Source organism: Furipterus horrens, unplaced genomic scaffold (assembly GCF_987537825.1).
Source record: "Furipterus horrens unplaced genomic scaffold, mFurHor1.1.pri manual_scaffold_4, whole genome shotgun sequence".
In the NCBI taxonomy this organism is placed as follows: domain Eukaryota; kingdom Metazoa; phylum Chordata; class Mammalia; order Chiroptera; family Furipteridae; genus Furipterus; species Furipterus horrens.
In genome coordinates, this window is record NW_028327174.1 from 122,405,213 (window position 1) to 122,430,240 (window position 25,028).

General features: G+C 41.8%; 1 protein-coding gene across 14 annotated transcripts in view; it reads left to right on the forward strand.

Annotated features, from left to right (window-relative positions):
• The window catches only part of AOPEP (aminopeptidase O (putative)), a 360,558-nt gene that overhangs the window by 246,861 nt on the left and 88,669 nt on the right, over window positions 1–25,028 (forward strand). For all 14 annotated transcript variants that reach the window (XR_016510539.1, XR_016510536.1, XR_016510537.1 and 11 more), the window contains one exon: window positions 11,781–11,841. Coding sequence is in view for 10 of the 14 variants with exons in the window: in XM_090274018.1 (XP_090130144.1) it covers window positions 11,781–11,841 (61 nt within the window). In the remaining 4 variants the exon portion in view is untranslated. The remainder of the gene's footprint in view (window positions 1–11,780; window positions 11,842–25,028) is intronic.

Consider the following 25,028-nt stretch of genomic DNA (forward strand, 5'->3'; position numbering starts at 1 on the left):
TGGGACTACATCAAACTAAAGAGTTTCTGCTCAGCAAAAGAAAACATCAGCAAGGTGAAAAGAAAACCAACCATATGGGAAAACATATTTGCCAATGACATCACAGACAGGAGACTGATTTCCAAAATATATAAAGAGCTTATATAACTCAACATCAAGAAAACAAACAAACCACTTAAAAAATGGACAAAGGACCTGAACAAACACTTCTCCGAAGAGGACATATAGAAGGTCCATAGACACATGAAAAAATGCTCAACATCATTAGCCATCGGGGAGATGCAAATAAAAACCACAATGAGATACCACTTTACACCAGTCAGAATGGCCATCATCAACAAATCAACAAGCAACAAGTGCTGGCGAGGATGTGGAGAAACGGGAACCCTAGTGCACTGTTGGTGGGAATGCAGACTGGTGCAGCCACTATGGAAAACAGTATGGAATTACCTCAAAAAACTAAAAACGGAACTGCCTTTTGAACCAGCAATTCCACTGCTAGGACTATACCCGAAAAATCCTAAAACCCTAATTCAAAAGAACTTATGCACCCCTATGTTCATAGCAGCACTGTTTACAATAGCCAAGTGCTGGAAACAGCCTAAGTGCCCATCTGTAGATGAGTGGATCAAAAAACGGTGGTACATTTACACAATGGAATACTATGTAGCAGAAAGAAAGAAGGAACTCCTGCCATTTGCAACAACATGGATGGAACTAGAGAGAATTGTGCTTAGTGAAATAAGCCAGACAAAGAAAGAAAAATACCATATGATATCACCTAATACAGGAAACTAAAGAACAACACAAACAAACGAACTAAATAGGACAAAGAGCAGAATAGCAGTCAATATGGGGGAGGGGGAAGGGAGAGAAGGGGGATAAGTAAGGGAAGGGTCTAGTCAAAGAACGTGTATAAATGGCTCATGGACATGGACAACGGGGAGGGATATGATTGTGGGAGAAGGGGTGGGCTGGGTGGGGGAGAGAAATGGGGGGAAAATGGGACAACTAATTTAAAAACCAAAAAATAAAAAAAGAAAAGTTTGTATATCCACGTTCAGACCTAAAAATTCACCTGCATTGTCATCTCAGTAGTTGGAATCAAAAGCAAAAACTATGTACATAATTTTGTTTTGTTTTTTTTCTAAAATACATAGTGCATTTGTTCCCTAAATATTAAGCATTTTCACATGGTCTCTCGTAATTTCCTTGGGAGGTAAGGCCACTTATAGTACCTAACAGTTTTTGTTTTTTTTTTTTTTTTTTTTTTTTTTTAATTTGTGTTTATTGATTTTAGAGAGAGATGAAGAGGCAGGGGGGAGAGGGAAACATCAATTTCTTGTTCCACTTATTGACGCAGTCATTGGTTGATTTTTATATTGATCTGACTGGGATTTGAACCCACGACTTCAGCATATCAGCACGATGCCCTAACCAACTGGGCTACTTGGCCAGGGCAGTACCTAACAGTTTTTTAGCAGCTGGAGTTAATGCTTTCATCTTCTTCTTAGAGTTTAAGGCCTTATTCCATGTTGGCAATCCACAGACAGGCATGGGTGCAGTGTGATGTCTGCACTGATACTAGAAGTCTAGAAACCCATCTTTTCTTCAGCCCCCTGTCTGGGCTGACATTGGCCAGTCTTCTCATGCTGCAGTTTCTTCATCGCTAAAATGCCACACAACAATTGACACCCACTTCACAAGGACATTATGAGAAATGAAGTATGGTTATAAAATGCTTTGAACTTTTTCAAAAGAAAGTGATCTGAAAACACATGCTCTTTTTTTATGGGGGAGTGTTTTTTGTTCCTGGAGGCAGCTGAATGATGAACTCTCCTGCCTCACAATTTTGTCCTGCCCAAGGGCTTCCCATCTTTTCAGAACTCTATTCCAAGGGCAGACAAATAGGGCAAACATGGCAGGGCCAGGCCACTTTCAGCCAGAGAGATGTGAGCAAGAAGGAGGGGTCAGCATTGTTTGTAGCAAGCTTGTCTGCACCACATCACAAAGCATCATGACACTTGATAATAATATTGGTCTTGCACAGATATTGTACAGTTTAAATGAGTTTTTTGTTTTTTTTTTAGTCTATGGTACATAATGTGTTCAATAAGCAATAGCTACTACTTTTTTAAATAACATTTTTATTTTTAAATTACAATTAACATACAATATTATATTAGTTGCAGGTGTACAACCCAGTGATTAGGCATTTATATAACTTACAAAGTGATCACCCCAATAGATCTAGTACCCATCTGACACCATTCATTGTTATGACAATATCATTGACTATATTCTCTATGCTGTACTTTACATCTTGTGACTATTCTGTAACTTCCAATTTGTACTTCTTACTCCCTTCACCTATTTCACCCATCCTCTCAACCCCCTCCCATCTAGCAACCATCAAAATGTTCTATGTACCTATGAATCTATTTCTGTTCTGCTTGTTTGTTTATTTTGTTTTATAGATTCCATATGTAAGTGAAATCATCTGGCATTTCTATGTCTGACTTATTTTCACTTAGCACAATACCCTCTAGATCCATTCATGTTGTTGCAGATGGCAAGATTTTACTCTTTTTATGGCTGAATCATATTTCATTGTATATATATACCGCTCTTCTTTATTCATTCATTTATTGATGGATACTTATGTTACTTCCATATCTTAGCTATGGTAAATAATGCTGCTATAAACATATGGACGTATATGTCTTTTCAATGTAGTATATTGGGTTTCTTCGGGTAAGTACCCTGAAGTAGAATTGTTCGGTCCTTCCTTGTCTCTTTTTATAGCCTTTGTTTTAAAGTCTATTTTGTCTGGTATAGGTATTGCTACCCCAGGTTTTTGTTTGTATGTTTGTTTTGTTTCCATATTCATGAAATATATTTTTCCATCCCTTTACTTTCAGTCTGTGTGTGTCTTTTAATCTGTGGTTAGTCTCTTGTAGACATCATATGTAAGTGTCTTGTTTTGTTATGCATGTAGCCACCATATGTCTTTTGATTGGAGCATTTAACACATTTGCATTTGAAGTAATTATTGAGAGACATTTATTTATTGCCATTCTATTATTCACATTATTTTTTCCTTCTTGTTTAAGAAGATCCTTTAACAATTCATGTAATACTGGTTTGGTGGTGATGAACTTCTTTAGCTTTTTCTTGTCTGGGAAGCTCTTTATCTGTCCTTCCATTCTAAGTGCTAGCTTTGCTGGGTTGAATAATCTTGGTTGTAGGCCTTTGCTTTTCACCACTTTTAATATTTCATGCCAATCTCTTCCAGCCTGCAAAGTTCCTGTTGATAAATCAACTAACAGTCTTATGGAAGCTCCATTGTAGGTAACTAACTGCTTTTCTCTTGCTGCTTTTAAGATTCTCTCTTTGTCTTTAACCTTTGACATTTTAATTAGGATGTTTCTTATCGTGGGCCTCTTTGGGTTCATCTTGTTTGGCACTCTCTGCACTTGCTGGACTTATATGTCTTTTTCCATTGCCAGGTTAGGGAAGCTTTTTATCGTTACTTTTTCAAACATGTTTTCAATTTCTTGCTCTTTCTCTTTTCCTTCTGGCACCCCATGATGCGAATGTTGATATGCTTGAAGTTATCCCAGAAGCTCTATAAATTACCCTCATTTTAAAAATTCTTTTTCCCTTTTGCTGTCCTGATTGGGTGTTTTCTGCTTCCTTATCTTCCACTTTGGTGATTTGATCCTCTACTTCATCTACTCCACCGTTGATTCCCTGTAATGTATTCTTCATTTCAGTTAGTGTATTCTTTTTTTCTGACTGGCTCTTTTCTGTGTTTACTATCTCCATTTTTATGTTTCCTATCTCTTTGTTGAAGTTCTGAATTCATCCAATTTCCCCTAAGTTCATTGAACATCCTTATGACCCGTGTTTTGAATTCTTCATCTGGTAAATTGCTTGTCTCCTTTTTGTTTAGTTCTTTTTCTGGAATTTCGTTCTGTCCTTTCATTTGGGACATGTGTCTTTGTCTCCATGTTTTGGTTGCTTTCCTGTGTTTCTTTCTATGTATTAGTCAGAGATGCTGTTACATCTCCTGGTCTTGGTAGAGTGGCTTTATGTAGTAGGTGTCCTATAGGACTCAGTGGCACAGCCTCCCCAGACATCTTGCTGGGTGCTCCAGGTGTAACCCCTGTGTGGGATGTGTGCACACTCCTGTTGCAGTTGAGCCTTGATTGCTGTTGGCATTTCAGTGGGAGGGTATTCCCCCACCCCCATACCACTAGGCTTTGAGGACTGGGTATAACTACCATGGAGAATCTGCTGTGCAGAAGCTTAGCCCATGGGGCAGAGCTCACTTCAGTGGATCTCAGATATCTGCTGAGTCCACCCCTGAGTGTGTCACTCGTGGAGGTGATTGGGTGGTGCTTTGACATGGTCTGAAGTTGTCCATCAGTACTGTGGCTCTGGGGGCTCCTGGGAGGTGCAGTCCAAGATCAGCAGCTCCCTGTATACCCCACCGGGGGTCTACCCTGCATGACCTTCAAAGTGATATGCAGATGGCTGCTACTTTTGCTGGGCTTCGAGGTGACCAGAAGAGACCAAGCTGTGAACCAGTTCCAGCTGCCACTAGTGCTGGACCTGGGGCTATTTACAACATGTACACAGTACCCACAGGCCAAATGCTGCTTGTTTGAGAGATTTTAGGAAAGTCAGCAGCCTGAGCAGAGACAGGCCATTTGTATGGAAATCTGCTGGAAAGGTTTTCAGTGGGCCTGTATGTTGGGTGGGCCAGGGTTTCAGGGAATTACCAGGGTGGGGCAAACAGTGTTAGCCAGAATGATGGAGATTCAGATATGGCACCTGCCTGCTTGCTCTGTGGGGAAGAGGTCTCAGCAAAGGGACAATGGCCTCTGCCAGCACTTTTGTCTGGGAGTAAGCTGTCCCCCAGTTCTCACTCTGATGCTAGACAGTTCAGTTCCTCCTCATATGTCCCTGACATATTTTGAGCTGCTGCCCAAGTGCTGCTGCTCAAAGCAACTTAGTCTCTCAGGGAGTTAAATCTGTGCTCGGGCCCTTTAAGAGGAATACCTGAGATTCCAGCAGCCCTCCATCTCACTCTGCCACAATCTAGGCTTGTTTTTACAGCCAAAAGTTATGGGGACCTCTCTTCCTGGCACTGGAACCCTGGGCTAGAGAGCCTGGTGTGGAACCAGGAACCCTGGGGAGCCAGGGGGGACCTCCACAGCCAAGATATCCTTCCCAGTTTTTTAAAAAGTATATTTTATTGATTATGTTGTTACAGTAGTTCCAATTTTTTCCCTTTACTCCCCTCTACCCAGTAGCCCCCTTCCCTCCAGCAATCCCCCCCCCCTTAGTTCATGTCCATGAGTCGTGCATATTAAGTTCTTTGGCTTCAACCTTTCCTATATTCTTAACTTCCCCCTGTCTATTTTGTACCAATCAAGTATGCTTCTTAGTCCCTGTACCATCTCCCCATTTCTCCCCTTTCCTTCTCCCAGCTAACCCTGCAAATGATCCCAACACCTATGATTCTGTTCATATTCTGGTTGTTTGCTTAGCTTGTTTTTGTTTTTGTTTTTATTTTTTAGATTCAGTTGTTGATAGTTGTGAGTTTGTTGTCATTTTAATGTTCATAGTTTTGATCTTTTTTTTCTTAAATAAGTCCCTTCAACATTTCATATAACATTGGCTTGGTGATGATGAACTCTTTTAGCTTTATCTTGTCTGGGAAGCCCTTTTTCTGCCCTTCCATTTCAAATGATAGCTTTGCTGGTTAGAGTAATCGTGGTTGTAGGTCTTTGCTTTTCATCACATTGAATACTTCTTCCAGTCCCTTATTGCCTGCAAAGTTTCTTTTGAGAAATCAGCTGATAGTCTTATTGGCACCCCTTTGTAGGTAACTCTCTGCTTTTCTCTTACTGCTTTTAAGATTCTCTTTTATCTTTCACCTTTGGCATTTTAATTTGTCTTGGTGTAGTCTTCTTTGGGTCTAGCTTGTTTGGGACTCTGTGCTTCCAGGACTTGGATGTCTATTTTCTTTGCCAAATTTTGGAAGTTTTTCTTCATTATTTTTTCACATAAGCTTTCAATTTCTTGCTCTTCCTCTTCTCCTTCTGGCCTCCCTATGATTCGGATGTTGGCACTTCTAAAGTTGTCCTAGAGGTTCCTAAGCCTCTCCTCATTTTTTTCAATTCTTGTTTCCTCATTCTGTACTGGTTGACTATTTTTTCCTTCTTTATGTTCCAAATAATTGATTTGAGCCCCAGTTTTCCTTCCCTTCACCAATGATTTTGTGTGGATTTCCCTTCATTTCATTTAGCATAGCCTTCACTTCTTCCCTATGCATTTGCCATACTCAAGCATATCTGTCAAACCTGTGAGCATCTTTATCACCAGTGTTTTGAGCTCTGTGTCTGTTAGGTTGGCTATCTCCCCATCACTTAGTTCTCCCACTAGAACCTTGATCTGTTCCCTGTTTTGGGCCATAGTTCTCTATCTCCTCATCTTGACAGGCTCTGTGTTTGTTTGCCTCTGTGTCTTAGGTAGAGCTGTCGCACCTGTTACATTGTAACAGGCAGAGCCTTAGGTATTCCTCAGTATGGGTGACCTGTTTCACCAGGTTGTGGCACTGTATGTGATGGAGGGGTCTGAGAGGGAACTATGCCAGTTGCTCATCACTCACCCCTTTTTTGGTCATGTCTCCCATTTATGTATGGGACTGGTGCCTCTCTATCTGATGCCCTGGCCATTGTTCCAAGAGTGGGTGGGTCTATGGACATTCTCGGACGGTGGGGCCCTTTAAAACAAATGTACTCTACTGAGAGGCCAGCTTTTTCTTCCTCCATCCGCCCGAACCCCCACTGGTTTTCACAGTCAGAAGCAATGAGGCTTTATTTTCCCTGGCAGTGGAACCGTGAGCTCTGAGATTTGGTCTGGTGCTGGGAGCGCTCCCCAGGTGTACCTCTCGACTTTTTTAAACATGCGACTATGCTTTCTGCCACCACAACGAGGCCTCTCTGCCCCAGCTCCGCCGCTCCTACCTCTCTGGATGAGTATTTCTCCATATATCTTTCTTTGTTGGACTTCCAATGCAGCTCGATTTTCTGGAACTCCTGGTTGTCTCAAATTTTGAGGTAGTTGTATTCCTTCTTAGTTGTGGAGGGAGATGCAGTGTGTCTGTCTAGGCCTCCATCTTGGCCGGAAGTCCTCCTTCCCAATTCTTAACCACCACTTGTAGGTGTGGAACCAGCCCCCTCCACATCTCCACCCTTACTACTAGTCTTGATGTGGCTTCTTCTTTATATCTTTAGTTGTAGGACCTCTATTCAGCTAGATTTCAGGTGGTTCTGAATGGTGGTTGTTCTGTATTTCAGCTGTAATATTGATGTGGCTGTTGGAGGATGCTAGTACCATGTTTACCAATGCCACCGTCTTGACCAGATTAATAGCTACTCCTTTTATACCTTTATTGGCAGTGGACAAAGGAGTTTCTTTTGTTTTTGAGTGCCAATGTCTAAAAGTATGTGTGCATCCAAATACCAAATGTGACCAAGCCAAATTTGCTGTAATAGTTTCCCATGAAATTACCCTCACAGTTGGCCTGGCCAACTGTAGCATGGACTATATTTGGGCATATACATGTTATGGAAACTCATCTTGCAGAGAGTGATGTGACTCACTGTCTGCACTCCGCTTTCATCCCTGGCATCCCATCTCCATTTAAACCTCCTCTCATCACCTCTCATTTGAACACATTCACAGCTTCCCTTTTGGTCTCCCTGCCTCCAGCCTTTCTTCCTCAGTTACTCTTCCTTGACTCTGTTCTGTTCATGCCATTCTGCAGCCTTACTTGAGAGCCTCCTTAATGGAGCCAAAGTTCAATGGCAGGACTTCAGGGTCTTTACAGGATACACATTTCTTTTGTCACCTCATTCTGTGTATCAGAATAGCTGATGGTGGCTTTGGGCTTTACTGCCTGTGCCCTCTTTGCTCTGCCTGTACTTGCCTTCCATTTCCTCTCATCTTGCCCCATCATTTGGGATAATACAGTCTTTCTCCATGACAGTTCAAGCCTTGCCTTAAAAGAATTTTTTTTTTTAATTTATTGATTTTTAGATAGAGAAGGGAGAGAGAAACATCAATGTGTGGTTGCCTCTTGCACGCCCCCAACTGGGGACCTGGCCTGCAGCCTAGGCATGTGCCCTGACTGGGAATCGAACCGGCAACCCTTTGGTTTGTAGGCTGGAGCTCAATCCACTGAGCCACGCCACCCAGGGCCCAGCTTTGTCTTTTTTAAGAACACGTCCCTAAAGCACCTCCTTCCACTGCCCCATCTGAAGCAGTCAGAGCCTCTTCCACACTCATAGGGTCCCACACCTCTCAACCAGCACAAAAGGACCAGCACAAGCAGCATTCTGATTCATGTCCTCGTATGTCCCTTTCAGACATCCCGACTCTGGGTTTCCTATATCAGCCTTCCACAGAACCTTGTGCCCAGGAGGCATCCACTGAATGTCTGCCACACAGAGAAGGCTCTGCCTATTCTCAGTCTTCTCACTCAGTAATAGCATTCCAGCACTCAACTCCCCAGCGCCCCCTCATGACACCCCTAAAGATGTGTCTTTAAGCTAAAATTCCCTGAAGGAAATTTACATCTCTGCCCTCTTTGCACTCCACTATGGGGGTGCAAATAGCTGTTTACCATCTTTCGTAAAATCCCTCAGAAATGGCTGTGAAGTCACTCCACAGATTTCTCGTCTTCAGGATATTTAATCCCAGTTCCCTTGACCTCTGTCGTGGGTCCTGTGTGCTTACCTCTTTGATCATCACCCTGCTCTTTCTACATTGTTTCTACATTCTCCATCTTCCTCTCAAGTTGAAGAAGGTTTAAGAATGCCATTTCCCTGGAGTGCCACAGCACAGTGGAGCTCAAGTCAGAGTCAGCCTCTTGCTACGAATTTCCTGAGTACCCCTTGAAGGTTGGGTGACCAGAGCTTTTGGACCCAGGGCTCTGGACACAGAAGTGTCCCTTTCTGGCTAGAAAGGAAGCAAATGAATGACCACTCAGAGAGAAGCACCAGTGAAGAAAGAATGGGGAAGAACTCCAGCAGTGGTCTCTAAATTAGGGCAGACAATGTAGAGATTACAGAGCCTCCACAGCCGCACAGGGCCTGGGGCAGAAACTTGACCCCAAAAAACAACCTGCCCTCCCTGGTACCAGACAAGGTGGGGATGGTCTTCATTCATTTCAAGCAAGAGCAGGCCTTCATTAAACATCTTGTCTTCAATGGAAATTATAAAAAGTATCTTACCTTCCAGCCTCACATTCTGCACTAAATAACAACTTCAAGTCTCCTTGGAGACTTCGGCCCCCCTCCATCCTCCTGGCAGAGCAATTATGCCAATTAGGGGTATTTCCAGCACCTCTCCCATGGCCAACCAAATAAATCGAGTCCAAGGAAGAATCATGTTCTTGATATAAGGTGCTCTGATAGCTGCTTCCCCCTGCACATGTCTCTCTGATGCATGTGCAGACATACTCACAAACAGGCCCATGACTGCACAGGAGCATATGTAAATATGAGTGTGCACACACTCAAACAGGCACACGAGTGCACACAAAAGTGCACACACACAGGCACACAAATGTACAATGCATGCATGCACACGAGCATACATACAGAAAGGTACATGAATGCACATGTGCGTGGACACATGAGCACGCACACACTTGCAGGTGCATGAGTGCACACACGTACACATGCATACAAGCACAAGGACACGTGCATGCACGTAAGCACACACGGGCTCATGAACACACGAATGTGCACATGCGTGGAAACACATGAGTGCGCAAGCACATAAGTACACACATGCTGGCACACAAGCACGCGGGCACATGAGCATGCACACGGGTGCATGAGCGCATGTGTACATGCATGCACATGACCATACACAGGCACATGAATGCATACACATGCAAGTACATAAGTGCACAAATGGGTGCATGTATGTGCACATGCACTCGTGCACATGAGTGTGCATGCATGTCCACACTCTCATGGCTTACAGAGTGGATGTGGTCATTCACACTGAGGTTGATGGTGGTAAATGACAACAAAGAAATGGGGAGTGGCCCAGGGATGGATGCTTTCATACGAGGAATGTCCAGTAGCCTCACTAAATTTGGAAATCTGGACCAATATCCTCTGGAAGTTGCCATTTTCCCTGGATTCACGTATGTTCTCTCCCCTTCCCTGGCCTGTCTTCCCCTGATAGGCATCATCTTGAAAATGAATCCAAAACACTTTCTCTTCATTTTCTCTTTCCCTCTATGTATTTTTTCTGTTTAGGAAAAAGCAACAGTCACTTCTTTCAGTGTCTTTGCTTTTACCCTGGCCAGGGAAGACAAAACGCACCAGTGACTTGCTTCTCCCTGGGGAAGAAAAGGAAGGGAAAGTACCAGTCAGCCCCCTCCTCCCCCACCCCGCTTCAACCAAGGCCCACTGCTCCCTCCTCCCTCTCTTTCCCACTGTGTCGACCTCCAGCACAACCCATGAGGTGAGGGGAGCACTGGGCCTTTAGCACCTTAACTAATGCAGGCAGCATGTATCTTTCCACAATTCTTTCACAGTTGCAAAAGGGAGGGGGAGAGGGAACGTTGTACATAGAACATGTAGTATATAATATGTAAAGTAAAACAAAGATGCACATCTTAACAACTTGGGAATATCTTACTGGGAAAGGTGATCATTGTCTTAAAAAAGAATGGTTTTTATTGTGTCAATAGTGAAATGTGTTTTCATTCAAATAAAGAGTATTTATAGAGATCCTCTTTTATGCCAAGAGTTGTTTCAATGCTGGGTTTAGGAAGTGAATAAAACAGGCATGGACCCTGATCTCAGAGAGCTTCAATCCAGCAAGGAGACAGTTAAAAAATCAAGTGACCAAATAAATCAATGCCACAAATCATGCTGGGCCCTGTGCCACAGAGGACAGGCAGCACGGCGGATATGACACACACAGCCGGGGGCGGGCTCAAGGGAGGCCGTGTGAGTGGAGAAGCTGGGCACAGGCAGGAGTTATCTAGAAGCAGGGGAGGAATTGCTTTAAACTTCAGGAAGCCACAACCTAAAGTTCATTGATCCTCAATATACTGGATACTTAGTACATTTAAGGAGAATTCAAATTAGTGGGGCATGAAACCAAAAGAATTTCAGCTGACTCTGGACCAATCATAATATTTCAGATAAAGCAGAATGTGGGTCTGCTTGAAAGCAAAGGCTGTGGAGGCCTCACACGGTCTGTGCGTCTGAGCCTTACTGTGCTCTACAGTGATTTGTACCATTTTTGCCTGTCATAGCTAATTGTCACTCTAAAGTTTGAATTTCGTTTAGATACACTAAGTGCTGTAATGTTCAGGTTTCATTTTGTCCCACTCTTAGAGGTGGTCATGCCTGATGTGTCTTATGAACATGCCCAGTCATCCCCGAATTGGCTCCCAGCCCAAATGGTACTTTCAGAGCCGTAAAGGCACCTGTCGTGGTCTGCCTCAGTTTTAGATCTCCTTCTACTGTCTGAAGACAAGCTGTACTGAGTTGGCTGCACCCCCTTCTACACATTAGGCTGGCACAGCAGTGTTCTTCCTCCAAAGAACAGGTGCTTCTCTGGAATATTGGCGCTGTGATGTGCTTGAATATTTGGAAAGACCTTTCTATCATCAGTGCTCTGTAACTTTTAACCTTTACTTTTTGTTGTTGTTGTTGTTTTTATCTTAAAAGGCTTGATCTGTCTGTTGAAAGCATCATCCAAGACTGGCTTGAGAGTTCCGGGCTGCCACAGGTGAGCTCCAGATAACTGCTTCAGGGGAAGCAGTGCAGAGGACTGACACTTGCCACTTGGTGTATCAGGCATGACCATGACTTATTTCTATATCTATACATATAAAACTAATCATCTTCCTGAGCTGGACGATCCCTAGGTCAGAAAACTGATGGCCTCCCACCCTTTCTCAGCCTGCCTTTGGGCCTCCGCCTCAGGTGACTTGTATCCTGGCAGACGTGCGTGCTGCTCGGCCCTGAAGTGTGTGTAAATGAGCTCTTGCGAAGCATGTATATTTTGGGTGGGGTCACCAGGCCACAGTTCAGTGCCGCTGGTGGGTTTGCAGCTGGGACTCCAGCTCTGTTCTTTAGTTGTAGCCAAACGGGGAGCTGGCTAACTACCTGCACCTTCCCTCTGACCTGTCCCACCCGTGGCTTCTCCCCTGTTTCCCGGTGCAGCTGCCCCTCGACTTCCTTCTCGAGTTCTGCATCCCTTCTTTAGGCTGGCTTCTCACCTGAACTGCTGCCGAGGTTCATTTTCTCTGTCTTAGACATGGGGAACTGTCCCAGTGAAAGTTTTACTCTCTCTTCCCTTTCAGCCTCTGGGCAGAGATGGTTCCCAGCCAGGCCTGAGCTTCTCAGAGCCTAAAGGGGAGCCCTGGCCCCTCACCAGCCTAAGTGCTGCCTGTCACTAGAGCCTACGCCCTGAGAGGTCCCAGGGTGACATCCGGGTGGGGCTGACCCAAGGACCCTGCAGGCCTGGTGCTTTCCCAGTGGGGTGCCCCGGTTTGACGGCAGACCCCTCATGGAGGCCCCGGCCCGGGAGTGGCCCGCAGTGGTGGGAAACTGCCCCGGACCCGTGAGCCGCATTAGCCTGCTCGCTTCTGGTTTCATGGCTCGTGATATGATCTTTCCCTTGGGAGTGTCTGCATGTCAGTGAATGTCTGTGAACCATGAAATTAAGGAACAGGCAGCACTGTTCTCCATTACCTTTTCATCCCTCTGCTCACATCTTTGTCCTGTCCTACTGCACGGGAAAGCATCGGCCACCAGCCACCATGAGCTTACTCCTAAGAAGGTCTCATTATCTTGGGGTCACCTGATAAAAGTTATTTGGTTGGCCCAATCCTTTTAGAAGCAAAAGAAGAATAAAATCCTGAGTCCTAAAAAGGCAAAACAAAGCATGGGTGGGTAAGGCAGCACTTGGTCCTGGGAGGCAAGTGCTTTCAACTCATATGTATTATAATGAGCTGTTGTGATTTCTATTAAGGTACCTTCCTAACCAGGCAGCTTGCTGGGTACAAAAATCTCAGGGAAACGGATTTAAATCTGTCTGATCCTAAATAGCCAAACCTTGCCTTTGTTTTAGAGGGGCAGCACTCCCTGAAGCCGCTGCCTACTGTTCCTAGGCAAGGCTGTTGCAAGATTCCCTGACATTCTTAGTGCGCTGAACAAGCTGGGAGGAGTTGGGAGGTCAGAGAGCAGAATCCTGAATCTCCTGGCTCCCAACAACAAGTCCGTTGTGTTGAGCAGTTAGCCTCCAGGGAAGAGAACGGAAAGAATCCTTTATTAGTACCCAGAAGCAGGCGCACCCCACTCAGGCGGGCTGTAAGAGTAGGGCTGACCCTCTTTCTCAGGAGGCTCCTAATTTCTCCTGAAGAGACTGAGGCTTTGCCACCAGCCAGAGCCTTTTGCTTTTCATTAAAAGGGGCTGGTCTAGCTACATTAGTGACAGCTTATTGTGTAGACAAGAATCTGCCATAAACTGACGAAACCTGCTGTCAAAACACAGCCAGGTGCAACGAAGCCAACTCAGTTATAAATTGTCTTTAAAACCCAACTGGTATTTCCTTGGGTGCTTAACTGTTCAGTAAAAACAACAGGGTCGGACAGAAAAGTCCCTGATTTAGTGCACATCTTTCCATTGGTAAATGATCAGATGGCATCTTTTCATCTCTTTACCCATTTTCTGTACTTATTTATGTGGCTGATGATGATTTACCTGCTCACACTCCTTGAGAGTTCCTTCTTGTTTATACTTCAGTGAAAGGCTGTGCAAAGGCTGGGACCCTCTGGTTGCAGGAGCCTGGCAGTGAATGGGACACCTTGTTCTTTGTCTCCATCACTGTAATATAAAGTTACTAGTGTGCTTGGCCTGGAATGACAACCAGAGCACTGAAATCACTCTGATGCTCTTTGTTCTCATTAAAAATTTCTGTCCACCAGCAATGGAAGTCACTCATGACAAAAGAGTCACGTTCTACTGGTGAAGGTTTTATTCCACAGGTTACAGAGGCTTTTTGTCTTCTTTCAGTAAGGCTTGCCTTGTGGTTGGCCTCGATCTTCCTTTTTGGCCGTGTTGAATGGAAATCATTTTTTAAAATGTGGAAATAGCTTCACCAGCAATAAAAGTAATCATGAGCCCTAAAGAAGTAAAAGAAATTGGATCCAAACCCCCTTAAAGAACACCCAGCCCTGTAACCTTTGGCTTTACAAACAGATTTAAAATTGATTCTACCATTGGTATTATAGATTATTTCCTTTTATGACTTTTCTGATTATAGATGTATTACATATACATTTTGGAATATAAAAAGGTTTGTATAAAATAAAAATGACCCAGAGATGATTTTTTAAATAAATCCTTCAGTCATTTTCCTGTATGAATATATAATTTACCCTTTTCTTTGTGTCCATTTTTAAAAATAAAAATAATGTTTTCTGTTGCAAGTACAAGCAATAGCAAAATATAAAACGTCAAAGCCCTTGCCCTCTTCAATCTTACCCACCAGAGATAATCCTTCTTTCCACACATTTTCTGTGCTCTATAGCATGTAGGTGCATGTTTTTTTAAAGCAAATTTGGAATTTTATTATTCAAACTTAAAGTCTTCATAAAGTGTTGGGGAAACTGGGCATGTATCTGTTAAGTTTTAGACCACCTGCTTAGACCATATACAAAAATAAACTCATTTAAATGAGGTTAAATGTAATGAGATTTAAGTGTAAGACCTGAAACCATAAAACTCCTGGAAGAAAATATAGGTAGTAAACTCTTCAACATTACTCTTAGTGATAACTTTTAGGTATGTATCTTTGGGCAAGGGGAACAAATAAATAAATAAATAAACAAATGATACTGCATCAAAAAGACAGCCTAGTGAATGGGAGAAGATATTTGCCAATGATACATCTGACAAGGAGTTAATATCCAAAATATATAAGGAACTCATACAAGTTAATACAAAAAAATTCCAGTTTAAAAAGGAGCAGAGGACCTGAATACACATTTCTCCAAAGAGGACATACAGATAGCCAACAGACTTATGAAAAGATGCTCAACATCACTAATCATGAGGGAAATGCAAAGTAAAACCACAATGAAATATTACTTCACAACCCTCAAAATGGCTATCATCAAATAAATCAACAAATAGCAAGTGCTGGCGAGGATGTAGAGAAAAGGGAACTCTCGTGCACTATTGGTGGGATTGTAAATTAGTGCAGCCACTATGGAGAGCAGTATGAAGTTGCCTCAAAAAATTAAAAATAAAGTTGCCATATGATATAGCACTTCCACTTTTGCATATTATCCAAAGAAAACACGAACACTTTAAAAGATATATATATACCCCTATGTTCATTGCAGCATTATTTACAATAGCCAAGATATGGAAGCAACCTAAGTGCCCATTGATAGACAAATGGATAAAAAAGATGTGGTACATATATACAATGGAATACTTCTCAGCCATAAAATAGAATCAAATCTTGCCATTTTCAACAACATGGATGGACATAGGTAAGTCAGACAGAAAGACAAATATATCATATGATTTCAATATATGGGATCTAAAAAAGAAAACAAATGAACAAACAAAACAGAAACAGACTCATAGGTACAGAGAAAAAGCTAATGGTTGCCAAAGGGAAGTGGATGGAGGGATGGGAATTTTTAAAAAAATGATCCACAGTTTACTTTCTTCCTTACTTAGCTGTGTGACCTCCTGGAAATTTTTTTATAAAAACACAATTATATTATACTTTTAAAATATCACAGAAAAAAAATCAATTTTCTATACTTGTGTTGTCATAATTATTTTACAAAAAAAAAAAATTTATTCCATTGTGTTCTAGACTGTGATGATAGCTATATTTGCCTGATTACCCAAACTGCTAACTAGCTGAAGGATAAACACTATCTTTAGTACCTTGCCAACTTTAGAAGAGGGAAATTACAAATCACTTTACTTAGTCTGTATAAAAAATTAAAAAAAGAGGAATTTTACATTTAACATTCTATAGTAAATATTCACCCAAGAAAGCATATATTGAAAGAACAGTATGAGGGAATATTTAGTATGGGCATGGGAACTTCACTGTGTGATTTCCATTATGGTTAATGTATGTCTGGTAACTAAGATCCTGTGCTCCACCAACCATGGTATGTGTTCCTAAGGGCCAGACCTAAAACTGGAGCGATTCAGGAACTTAATAAGATTTTAGAATTAGAGCTTTTCTTCAAAAAATAAATGAAAGCAAAACACAAAGTTAATAGATATAGATAGATAGGTAGATAGATAAGTAGATATATTAAGTATTTGCCAAGTCCCTTGATATAATTCAAGAGCAATAATTTTAACAGGTGCAAAGCTTTCTAATGAATAGTACCATAATTTAATTTACTCAGACCGCCTCCCCCCCATTGGAATAATAAACATTATTTCTAAGATAGTTGTCCATTCAGCTAATTTGACAGTTCTAAAATAGATTTTGTTTTCTTTTTATCTCTGCCCAAAGGTCTCCACCACTCCAGCCTATGTGTACATATATTCCAATCTTCTTTTAAAACTTTTATATGTGAATACATTAGAAATAACTTTTCCCATCTAGCCTTTCTTCTGTACTTCTCTGTTTTCATTGCTGTAGAGCTCTCTGATTCCTCCCTTTCTTTGATTTCCTGCCTACATCGCCAAGTCCTTATCATCTTACATACATATTTATTAATTTTCTAATTTTCTTTCCTGGTGCCTCCCCCAGTTTTTCATATTTTGCTTTGACTAGTGCAGTAGCTAATTGGCCCTTACCAAACTGCCCCCCTTCCATCATTGTCCACATCAAGGTAAGTGAATCTTCCCAAAACACAGCTCAGATCCATCCTCACCAGAAACCTTTTCCTCATTACAATGCATTTGGAATAAACTCTCTGGCCTGCTATTTCCGGCTATTGGCAGAAATGCCCCAAGCTACTTATTTAACTCTGTTGTGTAGCACTCCTAAGCATGTGCCCAACCAAAATTACCAATCAACAAATATTTGTGAGGTTTACCACCAGCCTTCCTTTGATCCTGCCCTTTTCTCTCCTTGTAATGCTTTTCTTTCTCTTTAGTTAGCAAGTATCATGACCTGTTGTATGTTGCTGCTATATGTATGTATCATACATCCCCTCCTCTCACCCCCAGAAACAAGAGTTGCGTCCGACTCATCCTCACCTTACCTGCTATGATGTGCATGGCAGATGCTCAGGCCTTGCTGTTCTCTACAGCAGCCATTAAGCCACCTGTGGTCATTAAGCTCTTGAAAAATATCTAGCCCTGACTGTTGTGGCTCAGTTGGTTGAAATGTCATCAGCAAAGCGAAAGGCTGTCGGTTCGATTCCTGGTCTGCCTGGGTTGTGAGTTCAGTCCCTGGTCGGGACTCATATGAAGAGGCAACCAATCGATGTTTCCCTTCCTCTCTTTCTCCCTTCCTTCCCTTCTTTCTAAAAATAAACAAATAAAATATTTAAAAGAGAAAAATATCTAGTGCACCTGGAGAGCTGAATTTTAATTTAATTTAATGTCAATTTAAATTAAAATCTAATAATCGAGTTACTGTTTGAAGTAACTTAGGTATGTGAATGCATCCACTTTTTCAACTGTAAATTTCATGAAATCAAAATACAGACCAAGCATTTCTGATTAAAATTGAGCATCCAAATTGAGATGGACTGTGGAAACACATCAGCGTTAGAAGACTTAGTACAAAAAAATGAAGGTAGTATATCTCATTAATAATTTTTAAAATATTGCTTACATGTTGAAATGATATTTTGAATACATCATATACCCAATAAAATGCATTAATAAGATTAATTTTAGCTGCTATATCTTACTTTTAAAACATGGCAGCTATAAAATTTTGACCATCAAGTGTGGCTTGTATATATTCCTATTGAGCTGTGCTGCTCTAAAGCTATTCGTTGAATCAAAATCTGAGCGATATGCCTTAAAATCTCCCACCAAACAAGCACCATTGAAATCACCTGTATTTTTGTCAAGCGTAAGAATGAAGACAGAGCTGGCCATTGCATAGCTGTCCTTCACTCTGCTGTGGCAGCACAGATGCTCTACCCCACGTGGGAGAGCTCAGTCACTGATGGCACTGGGAACAGGCAAATGAATTACCAGCCTCACTTTGGCTCTTCAACGCCCAGGTGACCCGTTTCCTGAGGTACTAACAAGTAGCACACTGATGCCTGTGATCCTCACAGCCCTTCTCTGTCTGCTTCTTTACTCTTTGGAAAGTGCTCAGCAGCCATTAAATGGCAAAATCATGGGCAATAGTGGCAGCGACGAGGATGGAGAAGTTGAGCAATGGCCAATCTTACACAGTGTCCTGGGAACAGGCAGGGATCAACTCAAGCTCCCAGACTTGCTCCTGACCTTGGAATTTAGAACTGCAGGTTATTGTGTCATCTTGGAAAATGCCACTTCTTTCCAAGCCAACAACCTTCAAGTTGCCAAAGGTCACACAAGCAAATGATGGAAAACTTTTAAGTCTTGCAGGGAAAATCTGTCGTCACAAAACTGAGGACACTTGGTATGATGTAAGAGACTTTCTGTCACTTGTGCTCTTAGCACCGAGAAACCCAGATGGTTTATTAGAGGAAAAACTTGTAGCCTTCTTTTACCACAGATTATGTAATATTATCAACATAATTCTAAGGCCCATTAAAATATTCAGTCTCATTGGTGTATTTAATTCTGTATTTAATGGTCATTCATGAAAACTGAGATTAGTTATTTTGTGGCCAGGGCCCGTGGTTCCTTTATGTCAGTAAAAGCAGTTGCCCTAATATGATGTGCTTTAGGAATTCTAATAATTTTGCTCTTATTTTTGTCTGCGGTTGAACTTACTTTCTAAGTGACTAAACACTTTGTCAGAGGTCCTTAGAGGTACAACAGTAGGTTCCCTCTCCTCACTTGGGGCAAGGTCTGCAATGTTGATGAGTTAGCACAGCCACTCACTGTTTATCCAAGCACCTGGCCCTTCCCACAGACTCCTCAATATGATGTGCTGCTTGGCAGTCACAAGAGACAGGTCCATCCTCCCAAAGAGAAGTTGGTAACTGAAGTCTATGCTGGGCATTGTGTTTATACGGGCATCCTGTTTGACACTGTCTGAATGTACTGGCCTTTTCACAGCATGAGGCACCATATGAAACAGGAGACATTTTCCTTTGGTGCCCCAAATGAAAGCTCTGTGTCTTCCCTCTTTTCTCTCTCTTCCAAAACCTGATTTCCAGAAAGAATTCAAACCTCATTCACAGTAGTCTAAGATGAGACTCCAAGTGAATAATGAAGACGAAAGTGTTTCCTCTCCCTTGAAGATTTTCTTTGTAACTGTGGAGAGAAATCCAATATTTGCTTGGTGGACTAAGGGTAAACCTATTGTTCTGCCTTTTGGAACAGAAGGAAAGGAAGCTGGAACCACTGGTTTTGAAAAGTCCATTTGGCTCAGTCCAGTTGATAGAGATGGTTGGTAGTGGACTGTGCACGCGTGGGTTTTAATAAAGAGATAAGGCTGGGTACTTTCTAGAAGCATAGCCTTACAGGCTGGGGTTAGAGGCCCTCAGGGCCACCTAGCCGAGTTACACCAAGGCCTGTTTATCAGAATCATCCAGGAAGCTGTTTAAAACTATCAATCTTGGACTCAGCCCAAACCTGCTCAATGAGGATTTCCATAAGTGGGCTCAGACCAATAGAATCTACAATTATGTCATATTCTAGAATATATTCTGTCAAAAGAAGTTTCCTTCATTTCTCAGTACAATCTAAATTCTTAGAATCCTTCAGTTTTATATTCTTCCTGAGAAATCCAAAGATTTGGCTTTGTGGTTTAGTTTATAGGTTCAACCAATATACCAAGCACTGTGTTGGGCAGTGGGCATATGAAGTGCTGTCCATGAGCTCACGGCCTGTGGGGGGTCTACAAAACTACCGCTGTCAGAGGTGCACACAAGGGCCTCTGCCTTGATCTGGGATGTGGGAGGAAGTGCAGAGGCCAACTTCCTGTGTTTGCCGTGCTCAGCGGAGCCTGAGACTGACTGCATCGGTAGACATCATGTTTGCAGGCTGGGGACCCGGCTACAGTCATTTGCTCACAGGTCAGCCAGCTCGTTATGCAAGGGAACCAGTGTGATTGTCCTCAGGTGAAAAGTCTGGTGGGCCATGTTTGGACATATGCGCCTTACCTGTCACTAAGGCATTTTGTGTTTTTAGCAAGGTTGCTTAATCCAAATCAGATTGGCTCGATCTTTGCCTTAGCTTTCACAAGAACTAATAAAGAGATAATAAATGAATACAGCAGAGAGCCCTGAACAGTGATGACTTTAATCTAACTAATGACTGTTCTTTTTCCTGAAACTGTTCTTTAGTGGACAGAAATGTGCTTTGTATGCACAGTAATGTGAACCTCACTTTCCAGGACTTTTCATGAATGTGTATCATGCATACACACATCCCTCATTCATTTAGATATTTCTAAATGGTAGTCCTATATATCCAACTGAATGTTTTGCATAGGAAATACCAGGTTTTATTGCATCAAAGAGGCTGGCATATTTTTTTGGTGTGAATAGATGTGAGCGTGTATAGAGATTAGTGTAAGTCTTTGCCTTTGGAAAGATTACAGCTATTCAGCTCTTGAGATGGAAATGAATGAGATAATAAATACCAGGTCCCCAAAACAACAAAGGAGAAAAAGGAACTGGTCAAGCAAAAAAGTGTCTACGTACCTTCTAAAGCATTTAAGGGATGTTTTCCGTATCCTCTTATTTGCTTTCAAAAGCAAATCCCAACTAGAGTCCCTGGCTGTTGCCCTCATTTTATCCCCCTGTGATCCAGAGCAGGGAATCACAGCCCAGAGGCAGCCAGCCAGCAAGTGTATCACAGGTCAGGGTAACAGTCAGTCATTGTCAAACTGCCCAAGTCCAAATGTGTGTTTAAAAATTCATATCACACACGTATCTCTGTATGACAGTTGTCCGCAATTTATTGGTGATCAGTAATGAATGTGTTCAGCTCATTCAGCAGGAGACCCCATCTTCCCAGGTCAGTCTCCGGCTTGGTCCTTTAGGAGCTCAGTGTTGACTGCTTTTGATCCTGCGTAGTTATAACCGCCACCATCATGTTCTATGTGGCGTCCAGACAATTTGCTGCATAAAATGAAAGGCTGCATAATTTTGAGGTTAATATGCAAGAGTGGAGGGAGGAGGAGTCACTTGTGTTATAGCCACTTTGCTGGTGAGTTTAATCCTCTGTTGGATAAAGGAGAAACTGATACAGTAGATGCAGCTTTGGAGGCAGCCCTACATCACTAAGCTGTGTGGCTGTGCCCGAGCCACCTGCCTTCTGTGAATCCTCACTACTTCCTTGGGGAGTGAGGGCAGCTGGCCTGGGAAGAGGCCAGAATTGCTTTGCGATTCATGTCACTGCATACAGTGCTTGGCACCTCACTGTGGTCCAAGCTCCAGGTGCCTGGTAGCCTTGAAGGGGAGGAAAGTCAGGATTTACTTTTCCTGTGTCTTCCTTTCCTCCCTGGGAACCTGTTGAATTGCCCTCAGCTTGGCATGGTACTGGGAGAGTTTTTCTGTTTCATCTTGAGTGGTGTTTTAAAAACATACACCACAAAGATACCCTATTTGTGCATTTCTTTTCTCTCCCACTGGAAATTTGCTATTTGAAAGATTATCAGGAGAAATCTTAAGTAATATTCAATCTGCAAGAGAATTATGCTGGTTGGTCATTGAAGAATAGGCATCTGATTGTAATTCAGATAAATTATTCACAGATATTAACCTATTTGACCAAGAGAGGATGAAAAATATTTTCTAGGCTTTTAATGTCATGAAATTCCTGCAAATCAACAAGAACGGCAGGTGACATTTTTCATGGACAGTGGCAACTATTATTTCTAGGATACATGTGGAGACATTAAAATAAGTAAATACTTGTTTATGTGTGTTGTCTAATGACCTTGGGGGGAAAAGTCCCATGAGTTCTAGGTTGCCTTTTGAAGGACGGGAAAACATTGCGACCAAATGCTCCAGAAGGAGCACCTCATTTTTTCATACTGTTTTATATTTAAGTCATTAGAGTATTTTCTGCTTTAAAAAAATAAAAACAAGCAGAGCCAGTAATGAAATGTTTATGAGAATAGCTCCAGTGGTCACAGCACAGCTCACCTCAGAATGGGGCTGTGCTCCTTACATTGAGAAAGTAGAACCTATTCAGGGGGTGAGGCATAACAAGAAATGATCAAACCCAGATGCTTTCCTAAAATTATATTTTCAGTGCATTTATAAGTCTGTTACAAAGTGTGCTACATGCTAAAAATATTTTCCTTTGTAGGTCAAAGGAAATTTCAAACCACATTGAGGGTTATATAGATCAGATGGTTTTTCTTAAAAGCGTTAAGGGCATCCTGGTTGTTATTAGACCTGACTTTCCAATATGACATTATTTATGCCAGAAAAGCTTCACAATTCAATTCCTCTTTAATTTCAGCAACTTTATTGGCTGAAAATGCATGGAAGGGAGGCCAGAGTGAATACATCAGAATTGGGGACAAGTGATAATGGGATTGGACTGGAGAGAGCACCTCTATCCCCATGACCTGTTGTCCTGGGGAGAAGTCACCTCCACTCCACGTCTCAGCCTTTTCTCCAAGTGTTCCGTCTCCTTTCCTCTCTGTGTTCTTGTCCTGTTTCCTGGAAACAGTGTGTGCTGTCATTTTTCATTACTCTGTGAAACCAAGCAAAGATATGTTCTCTTTAAGATTCTCCTTGGTCATATGTATTACAAAGTGGGTTTCTCCTGAATTCTCAATAGGTCTCTCCTCCTCAAACTATATTTTTCATCATGATGTTGACTTTGTAATTAAGTGATGTCTGCTAGGGTTTGGCATAAATGCTTCTAGTGAATTAAGCTGTAAATGGGTCAATCCAAGAATGTATAGATTGTGTAAGTCTCTATTAAATTGTATTTTTTACCTAATTCTATCCTCTCCCCTTTTCCTCCCAATATACTGGATATACTATTATACGTATTAGAACTTCCAGAATGAAAGAAAGGCTGTCATTTTATTGAGTAGGGTCTGTGTGCATTAAACAGAATAGTAATTTACTTCTCTTAGTCACAGTTAAATAAGATAGACATTATTAATATTGTTATACTCATTTTATAGATGAGGAAACTAAAAAGCAAATCTGAATAACTCAAAAGCCCAAGTTGTTAAATATTACATTGGTTTTAACTGCATGTAGCTACTATTAGGATTTTAGATGTTTTTGCTTCTAGCATCTGGTCAAGCTGGTACCTTCAGAGAACAATGTAGAAATGTCAAATTTCATTTTTATGATCTTTTTGTTTTGAGTGCATGGTACCTAAAAGGGAATGATGTCCTCCATAATAAGGCAAACAGGAAAGAGAACTTGCTTCATGTCCACCAGTTCTTTGGGAAGGGGCAGGCCCTAGTTTGCAGTGGCTCAAACATGCCATGTCTCTGTACGTGCCATCCAATGGCATTACATCCGTGTAGTGGTCAGGTGAGGCTTTTTATTGCAATGTCACACCTCAGTAACTTGAGACCTTTGAAACTTTACTTAGGTTCAAAATACAAGAAAGCGTTTTGTTTTGGAAGGGAATGAGCATTTACTGATCTATGTGTGCCTCTGGCTTCTTGTGTCTTCTTATTTCATCCTCACAGATAGCATTATATTCACTTCACAGGTTCGGAGAGGTTGTATGACATGTCCAAGGTCACACAACTTCTTGATGGCAAGAACGGAGGGTATCTAGGGCTGAGTTCTTATCACACATGGCTTTGTGCAGAAACAGCTCAGCCACATTCTTAGGACAGCACTTAAGAACAACAACAGCATATTTATTTGTATATTAGCATGATTTCCAATGCCCTTGAACCTGGGAGAGTAAGACAATGAGATAAAAAAAGCTCAAATAGCAGGCAAACCTATAACAGACCATAGTATCTAGGCTATAAATTTAAATCCACAATTATAAAAGGAGTCAGAAGGGATGAGAAGATTTAGGTTTTAAGAAAGGTCTAATATACCTAATATTAATATAATTATAAGTTAACTGGGTGGATTATTAAATGCATATTTAGGAGGTCTTTAGGTTAGGTCTAATAAAACTATAATGTTCTTTGTGGTTCTTTTCCATCTCTCACACTACTGAACACAAAAGCTGTGTTGTGTGCAGAATGGCTGGGTTTATCCCTAGTAGAAAGAAGTTATGTTTGGTATCTGAAGAACAATAAGAGTTTGCTGCTTGGCTGATCAATGCTGGATCGAGTTCACATTCCTGGCACTTACTCTCTCACCTACACACACAGGGGTGGAAGCAGAGCAAAGGGAGAGAGGACAGATCCTTTTTTCATAGAGAGAGAAGGAGATGTGAGCTGGGCTTTCCTAATATGGACACGGCTGGGCCTGGGTTGCATTAAACATGGATTTAATCCACTGCTGGAGGAAACATCCTACAAAAGGTAAAGAGATTAGCAGCCAATCAATTCTGGCCCTTCCCATTGCTTTCCTGGAACACTTCTTATATGGATCTAAATGTTTGCTGAACAAACATTCTGGAAAATAGCTTTCTCATATATTATTTTTATTTGGGACAGCCACCCCACCCCCAACTGTTCTAGATTTTACTTTTGTTATTCTGTGTGTGTGTGAGATCTAAGTAGGGTTAGGCTCATTCTTCTTGGTTGCAAATTATGTCTTCTTTGGGTACCTTTGGGAGGCTAGATGACAGGAAACCCAATCTGAATGCCAAAGTGTTTAAAAATAGACATGCCTAGCTCCCTTTAAAGGCACCATGGAGCCCAAGCTCTGCATACACATAGATTTACAGATACCACACCC